This window comes from Ictidomys tridecemlineatus, chromosome 1 (assembly GCF_052094955.1).
Source record: "Ictidomys tridecemlineatus isolate mIctTri1 chromosome 1, mIctTri1.hap1, whole genome shotgun sequence".
In the NCBI taxonomy this organism is placed as follows: Eukaryota; Metazoa; Chordata; class Mammalia; order Rodentia; family Sciuridae; genus Ictidomys; species Ictidomys tridecemlineatus.
Window position 1 is genome coordinate 155269114 of NC_135477.1, and position 19232 is coordinate 155288345.

Genomic DNA, 19232 nt, shown 5'->3' on the forward strand with positions numbered 1-19232 from the left:
TCTGAAGCCCAAATCTGTTAGATTGCAGCTAGGTCTGAGTGGGCCAGTCTGGGCCTGGCTAGCCTGTGGAAAGCTAAAGATGAGGGGAAGTTCCCCAGAGGGAGCACAGGTTGAAGAAACTATAGAGAACTCCGCTCTCTCCAGCTCAGTGAGTCCTGATGTGCACAGGGAAGGAAGGGGCCAGATACAATGGGTGGGAAGACTGGAAGAAGATGTGAGGGTATCTTGCTATCAGCTCACCCAGCCAACCAGTCCAGCACCCACCAGACTGGAGCTACCATCAAAATTTAGACAATCCCACCCATCTGTGGAGAAAGGCAGCTGAGAAAAATTTTTGAAAGACAATGGAAGCAATTGTTCAATTTTCCATTGAAACTTTTCTTTTTAAATTTTTATTATTTTTTTAAAAAAATTTAGTTGTAGATGGACACAATACCTTTATTTTATTTTTTTATGTGGTGCTGGGGATTGAACCCAGTGCCTCATGCTTGCTAGGCAAGTGCTCTACCACTGAGCCACAATCCTGGCTCTTATTATTATTTTTATTATTTTATTTTTCTCTCCCTCACATCTTTACCACCTTTGAATCCAAACATTTTTTATGCATCAATTTATTGAAGCATGGGATGTCTAAGTAGTATATTAGAGTTTTGGTGTGTAGTATTTTGTTAGTATTATTTTTCAAAATTTGTATATATTTTTTCACTCACTTATCTGTCTCCCTGGAATCTCTTTCTCACTTCTCTCATGCTAACAGCCAACCTCTATTAATTCTTCCTTCACTCTTACTATAAATTTTTATGTCTTCTCTCCTCCCTCATAAACATCACATCTTACATTACTGTTCCCATTTGTCCAGCATTTAAAATAGTAAACTCTTTTAGCAAACTTACTGTTCATATTGTAGATAATAACTGAACACATAATTTCTGTTTATTACAAAACCTATTGGAGCTATTTTGTTTAAGGCTGTATATTTTTTGCATTAAGTGCTGTTCATATTGGTCTCTCCCTTAAAGGTGAGGTTATGGAAGCCTTCAGAAACACTACAAGACTACAGGGTAGAAACTGTACTGCCTTAGCTTTATATCTCTAGGTAGGAAGACATACAAACAATATGAAAAGACAAGGAAACAAAGCACCTCAAAAAAATGAAATTATTCCAACAATAGAATCCATAGACAACATAGTAGAAGAAATATCAGAGAAGGAGTTTAGAAGGCAGTTAAACTGATCTTTGAAATAAAGAATGGTATCATAGAGAAAATACAGAAAGTGAAAGATCACATCAACAAAGAGGCAGAGATTATAAAAAGGAACCAAGCAGAAATCCTCAAAATTGTAGGAAAAATAAACCAAATTAAAAATTCAATGAAAAGTGACACCAAGACTAGACCACTTGAAAGACAGAACCTCAGGAAATGAAGATAAATATATACTCTTGAAAATAAAGTCAACTGTACAGACATGATGGTTAGTTAACAATGAACAGAACTTCCAAGAAACATGGAATAAGATTTATCAGAATACACAAAGCTGTGGAAAAATCAAAGGAATGCACAATCTTCTCAATGACATAATATTAGAAAATTTCCCAAATCTAAATAATAAAATAGAAAATCAATTATGAGAGTCTTACAAAATCCCCAAAATACAAAATTTTACAGCAGGCCCAAAGCAAGCCACATTATAATGATAATGACCAACACACAGAATAAGGATAGAATTTTAAAGTTTGCAAGAGAAAAAAGTTAAATTATATATGGAGAAAACCAATTCAGATCTCAGCTGTTTTCTCAATTCAGACCCTCAACACCAGGAGGTCCTGGAATAGTATATATCTAGCTTTGAAAGAAAATGGATGCCAACCAAGAATTTTATATCCAGCTAAACTAAGCTTCAGATTTGAAGATGAAATTCAAACCTCCCATGATAAACAAAAGTTAAAAGAATTCACAACTAGAAAGCCTGCACTATAGAACATTCTCAGCAATGTTAAATCAGAGAGAAATTGAAACTATAGCCAGAGCCACCAGAAAGAAATTGAAGAAGACCTTAGAAGATGGAAAGATTTCTAATAATCTTGGATAGGCAAAATTAATATTGCCAAAATGGCCATACTACCAAAACTGTTATACATGAGGAGGAAATGAAAAAAAACTACCAAAGGGAGGACCACATCAAAGAGAAATCAATCAAAGGTGAAACCAAGTCAAGTTAAAATCCAAAAATAAACCCAAATGACCAGGAATATAAATCATATCTCAATAATAACCTGAATGTTAATGGTCTAACCTCATTAATCAAAAGACATAGACTGGTAGATTGGATTTTTTAAAAAGATCCAACAATTTTCTATCTTCAAGAGACTCACTTCTTAAGAAAAGACATCCACAGACTGAAGGTGAAAGGGTGGGAAAAAACATAACACTCACATGGATTGCATAAACAAGCAGAGGTTTCAATCCACACATCAGATAAAGTGGACTTCAAGCCAAAGTTAATCAGAAGGGACAAAGAAAGGTTTTCTATACTGTCAACAAGACATAACAATCTTAAATATATATGCTCCAAACAAGGGAACATCTATGTACATTAAACAAACACTTCTCAATTTCAAGAATCAAATAGATTACAATACAATAATTCTGGGTGACTTTATCACTCCTCTCTCACTACTGGATAGATCCTTCAAACAAAAGCTAAACAAAGAAACTATAAAACTAAATAATAGAATCAATAATTTAGAATTAATGAACATATATAGACTATTTCATCTATCCATGAGTGAATACACTTTTTTTCTCAGCAGCACATGGATCCTTCTCTAAAATAGACCAAATGTTATGCCACAAAGTGACTCTCAGCAAATACACACACACACACACACACACACACACACACACACACACACACACACACACACCTGTATTCTTTCATATCATTATAGAGTAAAACTAATAATCAATGATAAAATTAAAAAGTACTTCACCTGGAGACTAAATAACATACTATTGAACGATGAATGGATAGTAGTAGGAATTAGGGAGGAAATAAAAAAGTACTAAGAGATAATGAAAACACCAATACAACATATCAAAATCTCTGGGACACTATGAAAGCCAGTGCTAAGAGGAAAGTTCATTGCATTGAGCTCATTCATTAAAATAATAAAAAGTCAATAAATAAATGACCTAATATTACATCTCAAAGCCATAGAAAAAGAAGAACAAATCAACACCAAAAGCAAGAGAAGACAGGAAATAATTAAATTCAGAGCTGAAATCAATGACATTGAAACAAAAGAAACAATTCAAAAAATTGACAAAACAAAAAGTTGGTTCTTTGAAAAATAAAATGGATAAACTCTTAGCTATACTAATAAAGAGAAAAAGAAAACTCAAATTACTAACATTTGTGATGGAAAAGGAAATATCATGACAGACACTACTGAAATACAGAAGATAATTAGAAAGTATTTTGAAAATTTATACTCAAATAAAATAGAAAATCTTGAAGACACTGACAAATCTCTAGAGACACATGATCTATCCAAACTGAACCAAGAGGACTTACTAAATTTAAACAGATCAATTTCAAGTAATGAAATAGCAGACACTACCAAAAACCTATTAATCAAGAAAAGCCCAGGACAAGATGGATTCTCAGCCAAATTCTACAAGACCATCAAAGAAGAATTAACATCAATACTCCTCAAATTATTCCATGAAATAGAAAAGAATTGAACACTTCCAAACTCATTCTATGAGGCTAATATCACCCTGATACAAAAACCAGACAAAGACACATCAAGGGAAGAAAACCTCAGACCAATATCCCTGATGAACATAGATGCAAAAATTCCCCCCAAAATTCTGACAAATTACATACAAAAACATATTTAAAAGAGTATAGCATTATTCAGTGGGGTTCATCCCAGGGATGCAAGGTTGGTTCAACATATGGATATTAATAAACATAATACATCACATAAATCAACTTAAAGATAAGAATCATATGACCATCTCAATAGATGCAGAAAAAGCATTTGACAAAATAAAATGCCTCCTCGTGTTTAAAACATTAGAAAAACTAGGGATAGTAAAAACATAACCCAACATTATAAAAGGTATCTATGTTAAGCCCAAAGTCAACAGAATTCTAAATGGAGAAAAATTGGAAGCATTACCTCTAAAAACTGGAACAAGATAGGGATGTCCCCAGTCTCCACTTCTATTTAGCATAGTCCTTAAATCTCTAGCCAGAGCAATCAGAGAGAAATTGAAACTATAGCCAGAGCCACCAGAAATAAACTGAAGAAGACCTCAGAAGATGGAAAGATTTCCAATAATCTTGGATAGGCAAAATTAATATCATCAAAATGGCCATACTACCAAAACTATTATACAGATTCAATGCAATTGCTATTACAGACCCCATTATATTCTTCATAGAATTAGAAAAAGCAATCATAAAATTCGTTTGGAAAAGTAAGAGACCCAGAAAAGCCAAAGCAATCCTGAGCAAGAAAAGTGAAGCAGGAGGCATTATACTTAAGTGAAGTAAGCCAAATGGAAAGCAAATAAATACTGCATGTTCTCTCTCATTATGGAAGCTAAAAGAGTCAACCTTAAAGTAGAATAGTGATTACTGGATATTGGAAAAGGTGTGGAGTTGAAGTAGGAGGGAGGTTGTTGAATTTGATCAATGCATGCTGTATGCAAGTATGGAAATATCATGCTAAACCCCATTAGTATGTACAATTAATATATGTTAATATTTTCCCTAAAAACTAAGAAAAATGAGGAAAAAAACTACGAAAAAATCTAAGCACCTAGGTATATTCTTACCTATGGTCTCCTGAAAAATTTGGTATCTTGCTTTTTAACATTGAGGCCTCAAATCAACTTGGTGTACAGTTTAATATAGAGATTTACATTTTTTTTGTTTCAGATAATCTATTGTCTGAGTAACACTTAATGGACCACCCCAGTTTCCCTGGTGATTTTTCCTTTGGCATGTATCAAATTTCAGTATATGCATGGATCTCTTTCTGGTGCTTCTTTTTTTCAATGGTTCCATATTCTGTCCTTATGTTAATATCTGTTGTCTTTATTATTAGATTTACAACTTGATAATTTATAGCCCATGTCTCCAAAGATTTTTTTACTTTTTAGAAGAAGTCTCTTTACTCTTTTTGGCTTTTTGTTTTTTCATGAGAATGATCAAGTCTATTAAAGTTCTATCAAAGGCCTCTCTGGATATTTTTAGAATTACATTGGAGAATAATTAGAATTTGTTTGAGAAAAGTAGAAAATTCTTAGATTCTTGCAAACATGAATATGTCAGTCTTTATAATGATTTAAGTGTTTTTACATGTTCCTCAGATATATTTTGTAATTTTCTCTATTAAGGTCATTATAAATTTTCCTATGATATTTTCTACATAATAATTACTGATGTTTAGAATACTACTAATTTTAAGTGCTTTATGTGATTGTTATCAAATAAACATAACATAAATTTTACCATTTTAACCATTTTAAGTATACAGGTCAATGGCATTATAGATATTCGTATTGTTGTGTGACAGGTCTCCAGAACTATTTATTCTTACAAAACTGAAACTCTATATCCATTAGATAACAACTCCCCATTTTTCTCTTCTCTAATCCCTAGAAACAACAATTCTAATTTTTCTTTCTATGAATTCTCTAGATTATACAGTATTTGTCTTTTTGTGACTGGTTATTTAACTTAAATTATACTTCATAGTTCACAAAGTTCTACCATGCTTTAGCATATGTTTGAATTGACTTTTTAAAATGCTGGATAGAGTTCCATTGAGTGTGTGTGTGTGTGTGTGTGTGTGTGTGTGTGTGTGTGTGCGCGCGCGCGCGCGCGCACGCGCGCGTGCTCATGCACAGGTGGGCCACATTTTACACATCCATTCACCTGTATGTGAACACTGGTATTGCTTGTACTTCTTGGCTAATGTGAATGATGCTGCTATGGATGCAGGTTTGATGGTTAACTAATTAATTTCTATTGTCAATTTAACTGGATTAATAAATACCAAAAGAACTGGTAAAGTATTATTTCTGAATGTGTTTGTGAGGATATTTCCAGAGTAGATTGACTTGTTAGTGATGTTAGTGTAGTTGGGAAGATCTGTTAAAGGTAGAAAGTGGGCAAGTGGGCACTCTCGGGCTGGGGCTATAGCTCAGTGGCAGAGCACTTGTCTAGCATGTATGAGGCACTGGGTTAGATATTTGGCATTACATAAAAATAAACAAATCAAATAAAGACATTCTGTCCATTTACAACTACAAAATAAAAAAAAGTAGAAAAGAAAGAAAGTGGGCACTCTCTAATTAGCTGGGAACCAGGATAGAATACCAAAAAATTAAAATAAAATAAACAGAATTCTCTCTCTCTTTCTCTGTCTTTCTCTCCCACCCCCCTCTCTCTGTCCTGGTACACTATTCTCCCTGGTTGGACATCAGGACTCCAGGCTTCCTAGCCTTTGGATTCCAGGACTTAAGCCAGGGGCCCCTGTTCTCAGGGCTCACTCTCAGTGAAAGTTACAATATTGGCTTTCCTTGTTCTGAAGCTTTCAGACTGAGCCATATTCCTGGCATTTCAGTCTCCAGCTTGCAGGTGGCCTGCTGAGGGGCTTCTCAACCTCTTTAACTACATGAGCAAATTCCCCTAATAAATGCCTTCATATTTCTTCCCACATGGTCCTGTCTTTCTGGACAACCCTAGGACAATGGGCATGCAAATATCTCTTCAAAACCCTGTGTTCAGTTCTTTTGAATATGTACCCAGAAATAAAATGACTAGTCACTATGGTAATCCTATTTTTATTTATTTTATAATGTGAAACACCATACCTTATTTCCATTCAGATAACAAAAATTTATATTAGTACCAAGACATAGACATAAGACATTAATTTCACTTTATTCTCACCATCACATGTTATCTTTGGGTTTTAAAAATACTATTCATCCTAATAGATACAAGTAGCATATGTGTGAGGTTTTGATTTGCATTAACTAATGATCAGTTATTTGAGCATTTTTTATTGTGCTTGCTAGCCATTTGTATACCTTCTTTAGTGAAATGCCTATTCAATTCCTTTGCCCGTCTTTAAATCAGGTTATTCATTTTTGTTGTTGAATTGTAGGTGGTCTTTATATATTATGGATATTAATCCATTACCAGATATGTGATTTGGAAAAATTATCTTCCATTGGATACTTTGTTCTTTCACTCTGTTGATTGTGTCTTCTGATGCACAAAGATTTTAATTTTGATGTGGGCCTATTTATATAATTTTACTTCTGTTGTCTATGCTTTGGGTGTTATATATAAGAATTCATTGCCAATTTCTAATGTCATAAAATTTTTCTCATATTTTCTTAGAAAAGCTTTATAGTTTTCCATTTTATGTGAAAGGTAAGAGTGTGTGTATGTGTGTGTGTGTGTGTGCACGTCACACACACACATACACACACTCATGCAAAGGTGAGCCACATTCATCCTTTGCATGTGGTTAGCCAGTTTTTCCAGAACCAATTGTTGAAGAGACTGTCCTTTTCCTTTTGTATCACCCTAGAGCCCTTTCACATCACCTACAACTTTTCTTTCTAACCTCAATATTTCTCTATTACAAGTTTTCTCTCAGAAAATAGAACTGGAAATGTGTTATAATAAGGGTTCTCTTTAGGATCACAGAAAGCTTGTCTCAGCTTCATCTCTTATTTGCTATGTGAACTTGAATAAATTCCTTAAAAACTCTGAAACAGCGTTGTCATTAATAAGCAGGGAATATAAATAGAACTATCTCTCACAATGCTCTTATGGGATTAATGAATATTTATGCAAAACAAATTTTCACATATTAATCAAATACTAGTGATAGCTATTCAAATAAAAGATGATTCAGTCAAATTGAAATTTTCAAACACAGCAAAGGGTTATTAACAAAGGTACCTGTAATTTTCTTCATGAATCCATCCTCTAAATATTTGTAATGCAATGAAAGTGGTGGAACTATGGTATTGCTGTAAAGATGGACATACACAAATGTAATAGAGTATAGCCAGACATAAAACTTCACATGTGGTCAAATGATAATCATTTATTAGCCTTTTGCTTTGTTTCTTTTTATTTCCTTAGTTAACGTTGAGATAAACATTTTCCTGTATAATTTTCTTTTACCTGCCGATGTACAGCATAGGATTATTTTTATTTAAAAATTTTCCATTCATTCATTATTGTATACTGATTTCTTCTCTATTATCTTCTGGCTTACATGGGAAATTTCTTCTCAATGACACCACATAGCATTACTAAGATTCTTGGTGAGACTGACAAGATATTACTCTCTTCCTTTATTCAGTGCTAACCAAATGATTTTGGCTTTTTCTTCAATGGGTAAATGATTCCCATGTCTGAAACTAACATGCTCCATGAAATAGCCCTGTTATTGATGAATTATTTGCTCCAAGTATCCTAGAAGAGTGAACTCTGTAAGAGACCTTTGAAACAGACCCTGAGACATGAAGAAGTGGGGCCAGGGTCATAGAAAATTAGAAAATCAGTGTTAACTCAAGTGCTCTGCCTTTGTAACAGTGCCATCTATGTGGAATCACATTGGTATCTGACTTGGAAAAAATGGTGGTTATTTTTAATTAATACTTCTCTTACTTTGAAACATCAAGAATCCAAGGTTCATCCTTCCCAACTGGTCATGATGCAGACTCATTCCTTTAGAAAGTAGTGATATGAACCAATACTTCCTCCCTGCTATACTGATCACAAAAACAGAACATCCCAATAAAAATCCAATCCAAACTTCTAAACAAGATAACCAAAACCCTGAGACCTGTTGAGAACTGTTTTCCACACACTAACTACTCTAAAACGAACAGGATGGGCTCCATCATCAGAGGGCTCTAACAAAAAATTATTCAAATTTCATTAATCTGTTACTCTCTGTCTCTGCCTCTTTCTAGTACTTTCCAGAGAGCCCCTTTCATGTCCTTGTTTCTTAGGGTATAGATCAGAGAATTGAGCATGGGGATGATTATAGTATAAAAAAGGGCAATAAACTTTCCATCACTCTCAGAGTAACTGCCAGTGGGTTGAAGGTATGTGTACATGGCTGAGCCATAAAACAGACAAACCACAAGGAGGTGGGACCCACAAGTCCCAAAAGCCTTTCTTTGCCCTGCCATTGACTTGATCCTCAGCACTGCCTGAGCAATGTGTGCATAGGAGCCAACAATCAGTGCTGCAGGAACAGCCACAACTATGACTCGGGCCACAAACATCTTGGCCTCTGTGCCTTCTGTGTCCTCACAAGCCAACTTCAGGAATACAGGCATCTCACAGAAGAAGTGATTCAGGTAATGGAGGCCACAGAGAGGCATGGCCATCATGAGGCTTGTCTGAATCAGAGAGTTCGTGAGGCCCCCCACCCAGGCAGCAATAGCCAGGGACTGGCAGAGAAGGGGATTCATGATGGCTGTGTAGTGGAGTGGACGACACACAGCAGCATAGCGGTCAAAGGCCATCACCACCAGAAGCATACTCTCAATGGAACCCAGGGCAAGGACAATGAAGAGCTGGGCCACACACCGTCCATAGCTGATGGTCCTGTCAAGTCCTGAAAGATTGATCAGCAGCTGGGGCACAGTGCTGGTGGTATAGCAGAGGTCCAGGAAGGAGAGGTGGCAGAGGAAGAAGTACATGGGCGTGTGCAGTCGAGGGTCCAGTCGTGAGAGAATGATGACGGTGGTGTTGCCAAAGAGGGTTAAGGAGTAGAAAATTGAAATATAAATAAAAAGGATGAGCTCCAGTTGAGGCCAATCGGAGAAGCCCACCAAAATGAAGCCCCCTCCAAAACTGGTGTTGAAATTTTCCATAGCCGTGTGCCTGCATAAATAATGGAAGACAATTCAATGCCCCCTATGAAGAATATGGATAAAAAAATTATTCACAATATTCCCTAAATACTCCAAAATGATTTGTTTCCCTGTTTTCTATTGATTTCAGTTCTATGCAGTCTTCTTATTTTTTTTTCCTTTTAAAACTGTAAATCACTGCATTAGGAATGATGTCATCTTTCTTTGACCGTAGCCCTGCTGCCTGTGTGTTCTGTGACAGGTCAGGTCACTCAATCCTGTGGATCTTATGCTTCCTTGTCTGAAAGTAGAGGTGACACTTTGTTTCCACCTTGCACTGAGATTAGAACAAATTTAAAATTAGCTTTTAAATACCTAATGTATAAAAATGCAACATTATTATTGTTTTTCTCCTTTTTTTTCCTCTCCTGGATCCATTGGTAACTTCTTTAAGATTTTAATCCAGGACTTATCACACTGACATCAGAAGTTTGACCTCTGGGTGTAAATAGGCTTTTCAACTCAATAAATATAGTCAGTGCACCAATCCTGAAAAAATTGTTCATGACCAGCTGCCTTTGATCAGAAAAGACTCAGTAGACTGTTGATCCATCTCTTTAGGGAAAAAAAATTAGCAACAAATATGTTCTTTATAGTGAGTCATCATGCCTAGAATGCCAGTTGCCCACATCTTCATCTGATTAATCCTATACTTCACCTGTACAGAAAGAGCTGTTCTTTCTTTTCTCACCCAGCCCTCTTTGCATAGTTTCTCTCTAGTACTTGTCCACTCACTGAAATTTTTTTACATGTCTTTTCCTTTCTCAGCTGAGAGCTCCTCAGTGGTACAGAACTAATTGAATATAAAATAAATATTAGCATCTTCATTTATGATACTCAAGATATGATAAATTAATGTTATATTAATTCATTACACATAAGAGCTATTAAAGAAATTTTGTCATGTATAGCATTTGACTCTCCCTGTAAATTTCATAAAAATATTTATTTCTTTTAAGAAATACACAGGATGACAAATAACACTTTTTGATAGATTATGGAAGAGGAATAGACATGAAAATTTGCCTTTCATGAAAGGCTAGCATGTCTTGTGGCAAAAATCCAAACAAGACCATTTGAAAATATGTCAGAAAGTAAAAGAGGAAAAAGTGATCAGCAATAGAATCCATAATCCAAAAGAGAACTTTGATATGATGATACCTGAACAATCAAAATATAAATGGTCATTTTAGTTAATAAAATAATAATATATTTGAACTGAAAGAATTGAACTTAGCTTCCAAACCTCAGTTGGACAATGGAGAACATAAAACTTGCCAACTTAATAGCTAAATACAATCCCATATAGCCAAAGTAATTCTGAAAAATTTTTTAAAGTTGTGGTATTGCATTTCCTGATTTAATTTTTTTACAAAACAAAAGTAACCAAAACAGTATGGTACACACACGCACACACACACACACACACACATACACACACACACACATACACACACACACGACACGTGAACCAGTGAAGCAGAAGATGTGATCCAGATATAAATCCTAACATATCTGTTTAACTTTTCACCAGGGTACTAATAGAACACAATAAGGAAAGGATAGTGTCTTTCATAAATTCTCCTGGGTTAAATAAATTTCTTCAGGCAAAGAAATGAAATTAGTCTTATATCATTTCATGCACAAGAACAATTTAAAAGACAAGAATAGCCTGCCATTTACTATAACATGGATGGAACTGGGTGACATTATGTAAGGGAAATAACAAAAACTGTGAGGTCTCATTAAGTGGGCAAGGTGAAAGAAAAATAAGTCAGATACATAGAGATAGTAAAAAACAAGGTTGCTAATAATGAGGTGGGTCAGGAAATGAGGAATACAAGTCAAAGGATACTAAATAGAAGATATTTGGGATGAAAAAGTCTATACATCTAATAACAATGTGAAAACTAGGTGTAATATATTTGTATATTACTTGGGATTTGTACTAAAATAACAAATTTTAGCTGTTCTTCTCACAAAAACAAAGAAAAAATGTGAGAAATTATGTGATACAATATATAGTATCCCATAGAATCATGATTTATACTTTAAATATACATGATAAAATTTATTCTTGCAAATGAAGTAAGAAATAAAAAACAGAAGACAAAGTGAATTAACCAAATCATTCAAATGTGTGTGTGTGTGTGTGTGTGTGTGTGTGTGTGTGTGTATATATATATATATATATATATATATATATATATATATACATATATATCCATTGAGTATATCCATAGGACACTAATTTGTTTTAAAGTAAACTGTAAAGAGATTGAAGAGGGATTGATAGAGTGGAGAGAGGCAGAGGAGAGTGGGGTGGGAGGAAAGTGCTGGGGATTGAATTGGAGCAGATTGTGTTTCATGCTTTTGTGATAATGTCAGGTTGTATCCTGGTGTTGTTTGTAACTAAAAAGAAAAATTTTAAAAATAATGAAAGGCATGTCATCTTGCAATAGTTTGACTCTTATTTAGAAAGTGAGCTATGGAGGTAGTTTTTTGTCATTGGAATCTAGTACTTTTTAATCAAGAAAGTAGTGTGCAAGAACAGGGGCACCACATTATGTACACTCTAAGTTAAATTTTTTCTATCCCTGCTCCATCATATTGAATTTTTCGAACCAAAAACTCAGCACCTACCTGCCTGCTTGATTGCAATCAACTTGCTTGGTTGATGTGCCCTTCTTTCTCAAATCCCAGGGGCCTGATAAAGTATGGTCTGATATCCAGAAACACAATTCCCAAATGAAGTGTCCCACTAACCTTCTCCCTGTGACTCCCTGTGTTTAGCACAGTCTACCTTACCCTCCTACTTTAGGCACTTCTCTGACACTAAGAAACCAGATCCTACAGTGATGACTGTCTTCGAGTCCTTGTAGAGATTTTCCCCACACTTCTCTGGGCTCACTGCTGGGTTCTGCCTCAATCCCACATCTGGTAATCATGGAAAGAAAAGCTCTTCTTACTCATGAACTTCCTGGGAATCTTTTTATCTTCAAGAAAAGTTACGCATTACGTCTCAAATGGACCTCACATTTGGGAGTCTTGTAGATCCCACACAATATTCCTAGCCCTCTATCGCATAACCCACAAGGGTTTGAGACCTAACAAGGCAACTTCACCGTTGGTCAAAATGGCTCAGGGAATGGGTGCCATTAGGCCTCAGGCAAATTATCACAGTGCATATAGTTGGAAAATGTGGGAAAGGTCTCATTAAGGGAGCCCACAGAATAGACCCAATTCTCCTTTCAATTGACAGTATTCTATATTCTGAAGGAAATAACCAAGCTATGCAAACTTTACTGGATTCCATATTCCTGAAATGAAGGTGATAATTGCAAAATGAGCATTTCCTTACCAAATCTGTTATTCCAGTAAAAGAGGGAAAGGACAACCTGATATAAAGATCCCTAAGGACTCCTGATTTTAGAGCAGCCCTCTCTTCAGTGTTTAAAAGTGATCTGTGTCTACACATATCTCTTTAAATAATAAACTTTTTTTTTCTTTTTAGCAGCCCTGGCAATCAAACCCATGGCCTCCCACAAGCTAAGCAAGAATTTACCTCTGAGCTACATCTGCAGCCAAAAATAAACTTCTTGAGATAAAAAAATCATACACTACATTGTTCATAACATTCCTTTAATTTAATGACACTGTCTGGATGATAATAATGAACCACAGTAAAATCAGAAAATTTAACCATGTATCTGAGAGGAAGATGTTCCTCAAACTCCTTACTAACATCCTTCCTTGTCCGAAGATCTATCCTTAAATTTGAATTGAATTTTTCCTTTTCTTATTCTCATCTTAAACAACTCTCTTATTAGTTAGTTTATAGAGGATTGAACTCACTACCAAACCTAATGAAGCACAAGAGTATCCTCCCTATTGTTCATCACACTCTGCACTTGTATAGACTCAATCAATCCCTCAAAATACCCCATCATCTCACATTAGAAATCACACAATTTCCATCCCATCCCCCAAATATTAAGGGTGATCTTCAAGACTCTATTTTAAAGTTTTTCATAACAATGCACTGATGTCTTATAGTGTAGGACCAGAAAACTACCTTTGGAGTCAAAGACAGCTTAATTGATATTCAAAGGATGAACTAACAAATTGCTTTGTAATTCTAACTCCCCACACAGAACATTGTCACCAAATATGATGGATTTTTCTCAAGTTCTTCCAGGAGGCGTCCACTCCTCCAAGAAACCTCCTTTGATTTATCAGCAGTAAGTTTGATCATAACTCTGTTCTGGGTCCCCTGGTTCTAAAAGTCACTTTACATATAATGGCATCATAGGAATTGAGTTTTGTGAAGCCAGCGTGGCACACCCAGTCAGTTCTCACTCAGAGTTTTATTTAAAAAAAAATTGCTACATTTACCTTCCTTGATTCTACTGCCTTCAAGATAACGTGGTACCTGTTTAACACTGGTAGCGCTCAGAGATGTCTGGGAAAGACAGTTTCCTTTTTGATCCTGACTTCATCTGTCAGGTGGAGGGCTTGTACTGAAGTCTTGTTCTGTAGAAGTCATGCTTCTCTATGGTTCCTGCCCTTAACCCTCAACCGGAGGCTGAAGCATTTTCCCACTGTACTCTGATTCAGTCACCCTAACCAGATGAAAACAGGAAGAAGCTGGTGTATTGTCAGATCACCTTCTGACTCTAAGGTTGAGCACACCAATTCTCCCCTGGGGATACTTCCACAATCTCTTTAAGAGCAGTGGAGACAGAACTGATAACTAAGAGAGCTTGGAGTCCTCTGAGTCCCAATGTGGCAATTATAACCAACTGACTGGCTCAAGATCTGCCTTGCAGTCCTCAGTTCTCCCTAGACTCACACTCTGCCCAAACCAAACTGCTATATCCAGTGTGCTCAGAACACCCCTTCTCCCTTGTTCATGGACAGTATAGCCTTTCCCCAAATTTGACCCCAGTCCTACCAGCCCTTCAATTAAACCAAATTTCATGTCTCACTTGAAGCTAAAATATTTATCACAATTCAAATATCTTCCTTCTCTGGAATCTTTATCTAATGCTCATGTTCTGATTTCTGCTAACAACTATTTATTTCCTTTATGAAAAAGTGATGCATTTTTATATTTCTTTCTCACATACTACACTCAATGCCTTTCTTCATAACTTGATATTATGCACTACAAATTTAAAAATATAATGCATTTATTTATCAGTTTATACCACAATTACTTATTGAGCAATGAACACCATTCTAAATGACATAAGAAATGAAAAGTAGCATTAAAGGTTGTGTATATCAATTAAGATATCACAGTAAGATGGGGCAAGTAGCTCTGCCAGTACAATCTTTGTGACCTTGGAAAAGGTTTCTCAACATGCCTCAGTCCCAGTTTCCCCATCTATAATATGATGTTAATGTGGCCTATCCTGCCTGGTGTGTGGTAGACATTGATTCAGTGGTAGTTAGTCTTGTAGGAATACAAACATTTATTCAGTGCCGTCTATTTTTCTGAAATAAAAGAAGAAAATGTTATCTCTGTCTACAAGGATGTCCCCAGTCTAACAAGAGAAAGATATCACATGAAATAATTGCAAACAGGGTGGTAAGTTCAAATTCTCTTGTTCTTATTCAGAGAACATAAAGATAGAAAGGTAATATCGATAATATTTTAAAGCATTATTATATTAATAGCAAAGAATTAGTGGCAAGGAATATATGAATTTTGAACAACATAGATTCTTCCAAATGTGAATATGCAGATCTTCATAATCATCTTTTCACGCTCATGCTCTTCAGAATGTTTTGTTGATTGTCCCCCATGGAGGTTAATTTTTTTCTACATGATTATTATTGGCATTCTGAATGTAACTTATTTTAAAGCTTTTTCCTAATTGTATTCATATACATATAGTACAATCTTACCATCTTAACCATTTTAAGTCTACCATTCAATATTGAGAAATATAATCACATGACAGATTGCCAGAACATTTTTTAATTTGTTCTAATTAGCTATACATGACAGTAGAATGCATTTTGACACATCATACATAAATGGAGTGTAACTTCTCGTTCTTTTATTTGTACATGATGTAGAATCATACCGGTCATGTAGTCAAATATGCACATAGGGTAAAGTGTCCAATTCATTCTATTATCCTTCCTATCCCCAGCACCCCCCACTTCACTCCCCTCTGCCTAATCTGAAGTACCTCTAGTCTTCCCTAACTAACCCTATTATTGTGAATTAGCATACGGATAGCAGAGAAAACATTTGCTCTTTGGTTTTGGGGGATTGGCTTATTTTGCTTAGCATGATATTCTCCAGCTACATCCATTTACCTGCAAACATCATAATTTCACTCTTCTTTAAGGCTAAGTAATATTCCATTGTGTATATATACCACAGTTACTTTATTCATTCATCTATCAAAGGGCACTTAGGTTGGTTCCATAGTTTGTGAATTGAGCTGCTATAAACATTGATGTGGCTGCATCACTGTAGTATGCTGATTTTAAGTTCCTTGGTTATAAACTGAGGAGTAGGATAGCCGGGTCAAATAGTGGTTCCCATAGTGGTTGCACCAATTTGCAATCCTACTGGCAATGTATGAGTGTACCTTTTCCCCCATATCCTCGCCAACATTTGTTATTGCTTGTATTCTGACTGGAGTGAGAGAAAATCTTGGAGTAGTTTTGATTTGCTTTTGTCTAATTGCTAGAGATATTGAGCAGTTTTTTATATATTTGTTGGTCAATTATATTTCTTCTTCTCTGACATGTCTGTTCAGTTCTTCAGCCTATTCGTTGATTGGATTTTTTTTTTTGGTGTTGAGTCTTTTGAGTTCTTTTTATATCCTGAAGATTAATGCTCTATCTGAGGTGCATCTAGTAAAGATTTTTCCCATTATGCAGGCTTTCTCTTTGCATCATTGATTCACAGTAGCCTAAAAAAATACTTGAGAATCAATATAAAAAACGAGGTGAAAGACATATACAATGAAAACTTGAGAAAGAAATTGAAGAAGACCGTAAAACATGGAAAGATCTCCTATGCTCTTGGATAGGCAGAATTAATATTGTCAAAATGGTCATACTACCAAAAGTTTTATACAGATTTAATGCAATTCCAATTAAAATCTCAATGCCATTTTAGTTGTACATGATGTAGAATCATATCAGTGATTACATTGAATTACATGGCTTAATCAAGGTACTCTGAATTAGGTGGAGGGGAGTGAAGGGAGGGGAGGGAGGAGGGGGGAGGAAGGATAATTGAATTAATTGTATGCCATTACCAATCACACAGAAATAGGAAAAGCAATCATGAAATTCATTTGGAAAAATAGGAGACCCAGAATAGCCAAAGCAATTCTTAGCAAGAAAAGTGAAGCAGGAGGCATCTTAATACCAGAACTTTAACTATACTACAAAGCAATAGTAACAAAAACAGCATGGCACTGGCAATAAAACAGACACAACACCAATGATACAGAATATAAGACACGATAAAAACCCACATTTAATTATTTCATACTAGTCAAAGGCTCCAAAAATATATTGTCTTCAACAAATAGTGCTGGGAAAACTGGAAATCCATATGTAGCAAAACTAAATTAAACCCCTATCTCTCACCCAGCATGAAATTCAATTCAAAATGGATCAAACACTTAGACACTAGAATAGAGACCTTGTGCCTGTGAATGGATATGCACACTAAGGCTGTTTGCCCTCTACTGTGCAGTCATTCAATAAAAAGCTTTGAAATATTGATTAAGCTACATGTGAAATACTTTATTATCATTAATTCACTATTTATTTTTTCCTTCAAGACCTCAAGGATAGCCTCCAAATTCATTATTATCATTGATCCAGCCTTTGATCCATTGATGATGGATCTTCCAGTTGAATAGACGTGGCATGGAGAAGAATCAGCTAATTAGGAAAAAAAAATGTTTTATATTGAGTACATACCGGGCTTCTGTTGATTACTTGTTTTCTCTTTTACTTTCTGACATATTTTCAAATGGTCTTGTTTGGATTTTTGACACAAGAAACACCAATTTTTCTTGGAAGGCCCAAATCTCCACCATGTTGGCTTAGGAACCGTCTTTCTTAACAAGACTCCTAAAGCACAAGAAGTAAAATCATGAATTAATACATAGGATGGATTCAAACTAAAAAGCTTCCTCTCAGCCTAGGAAACAATCAATAATGTAAAGAGAGAGCCTCCCGTACATTTTAATATTATGAAATTGAAACTCTGTCCCATTAAGCAACTACGTGTTTTCCTCCTCTTTTCCCCCTGAAAACCACAATTCTATTTTCTGTTTCTAGTGATTTTGACTGCTCTATTCTGCTCCCACCTCATATAAGTAGAATCATCCATAATGCTTTCACTTTATATTTCACAAGATTTATCCATTTCATAGCATGTACCTGAATTATCTTTTAATGCTGAATTATATTCCACTGTGTGTGTGGTGGGGGAGGTGTGTGAGCAATGCACACACATATCCATTCATCCATAGGTGAACACTAGTGCTGCTTCCACCTCTTGGCTATTGTGACTAATTCTGCTATGTATATGGGCTTAATGATTAATTTTAGGTGTCAACTTGACTACATTAAGAAATCCCAAAAGAATAGTAAAGCATTATCCAGATGTGTCTGTGAGGGTATTTCCAGAGTAGATTGTTGTTTGTCAGTGGATTGAGTTAAAAAGATCTCTCATTTTTAGCAGTCACTGTTCAATTAGCTAGGAACAGAATGGAACAAAAAAGCAAAGATCAGGTAATTATTTTTCCTCTCTCTGAAGCTAAGATTCCATACCTTTCCCTTCAATGTAAATTAAGACTCCAGGCTCTCCAGCCTTTGGACTCCAGGACTTAGAACCCTGGACCTCAGCTCTTCAGACTTGGATGAGAGTTGCAACACTGGCTTTCATGGTTCTGAGGTTTGGGACTTGAATTGAGCCATGCTACTGGCATTACAGGGTCTCAAATTTTCAGGAGGACCATTGTGGGGCTTCTCAAACTCCACAACTGCATGAGCAATTTTACTAGTAAAATACCCTCCTCTCTCTCTCTCTCTCTCTCTCTCTCTCTCCACACACACACACACACACACACACACACACACACACACGCACTATATATATATATATATATAATCAGCACCTATTGGTCCTTTTTCTCTAGAGTTCTAATATCATGGATATGCTAATATATCTTTGGGAATCTGCTTTCTAATTATATATGCCCT

General features: G+C 35.5%; 2 protein-coding genes across 2 annotated transcripts in view; both read right to left on the reverse strand.

Moving 5' to 3' along the window:
* The window catches only part of LOC144377873 (olfactory receptor 2Y1), an 82333-nt gene extending 64282 nt beyond the window's left edge, over positions 1–18051 (reverse strand). Inside the window, exon 1 of the mRNA XM_078050451.1 lies at positions 17943–18051. The gene's annotated coding sequence lies outside the window, so the exon portion shown is untranslated. The remainder of the gene's footprint in view (positions 1–17942) is intronic.
* Positions 6851–18065, reverse strand: LOC101959786 (olfactory receptor 2Y1B). The gene is made up of 2 exons (XM_005340891.3): positions 17943–18065; positions 6851–9948 (listed from the first exon to the last, which is right to left on the reverse strand). The coding sequence occupies exon 2, from the start codon at positions 9936–9938 to the stop codon at positions 9000–9002; it is 939 nt and encodes a 312-aa protein (XP_005340948.2). The 5' UTR covers positions 9939–9948; positions 17943–18065; the 3' UTR covers positions 6851–8999.
* Between the last annotated feature and the right edge of the window lie 1167 nt (positions 18066–19232).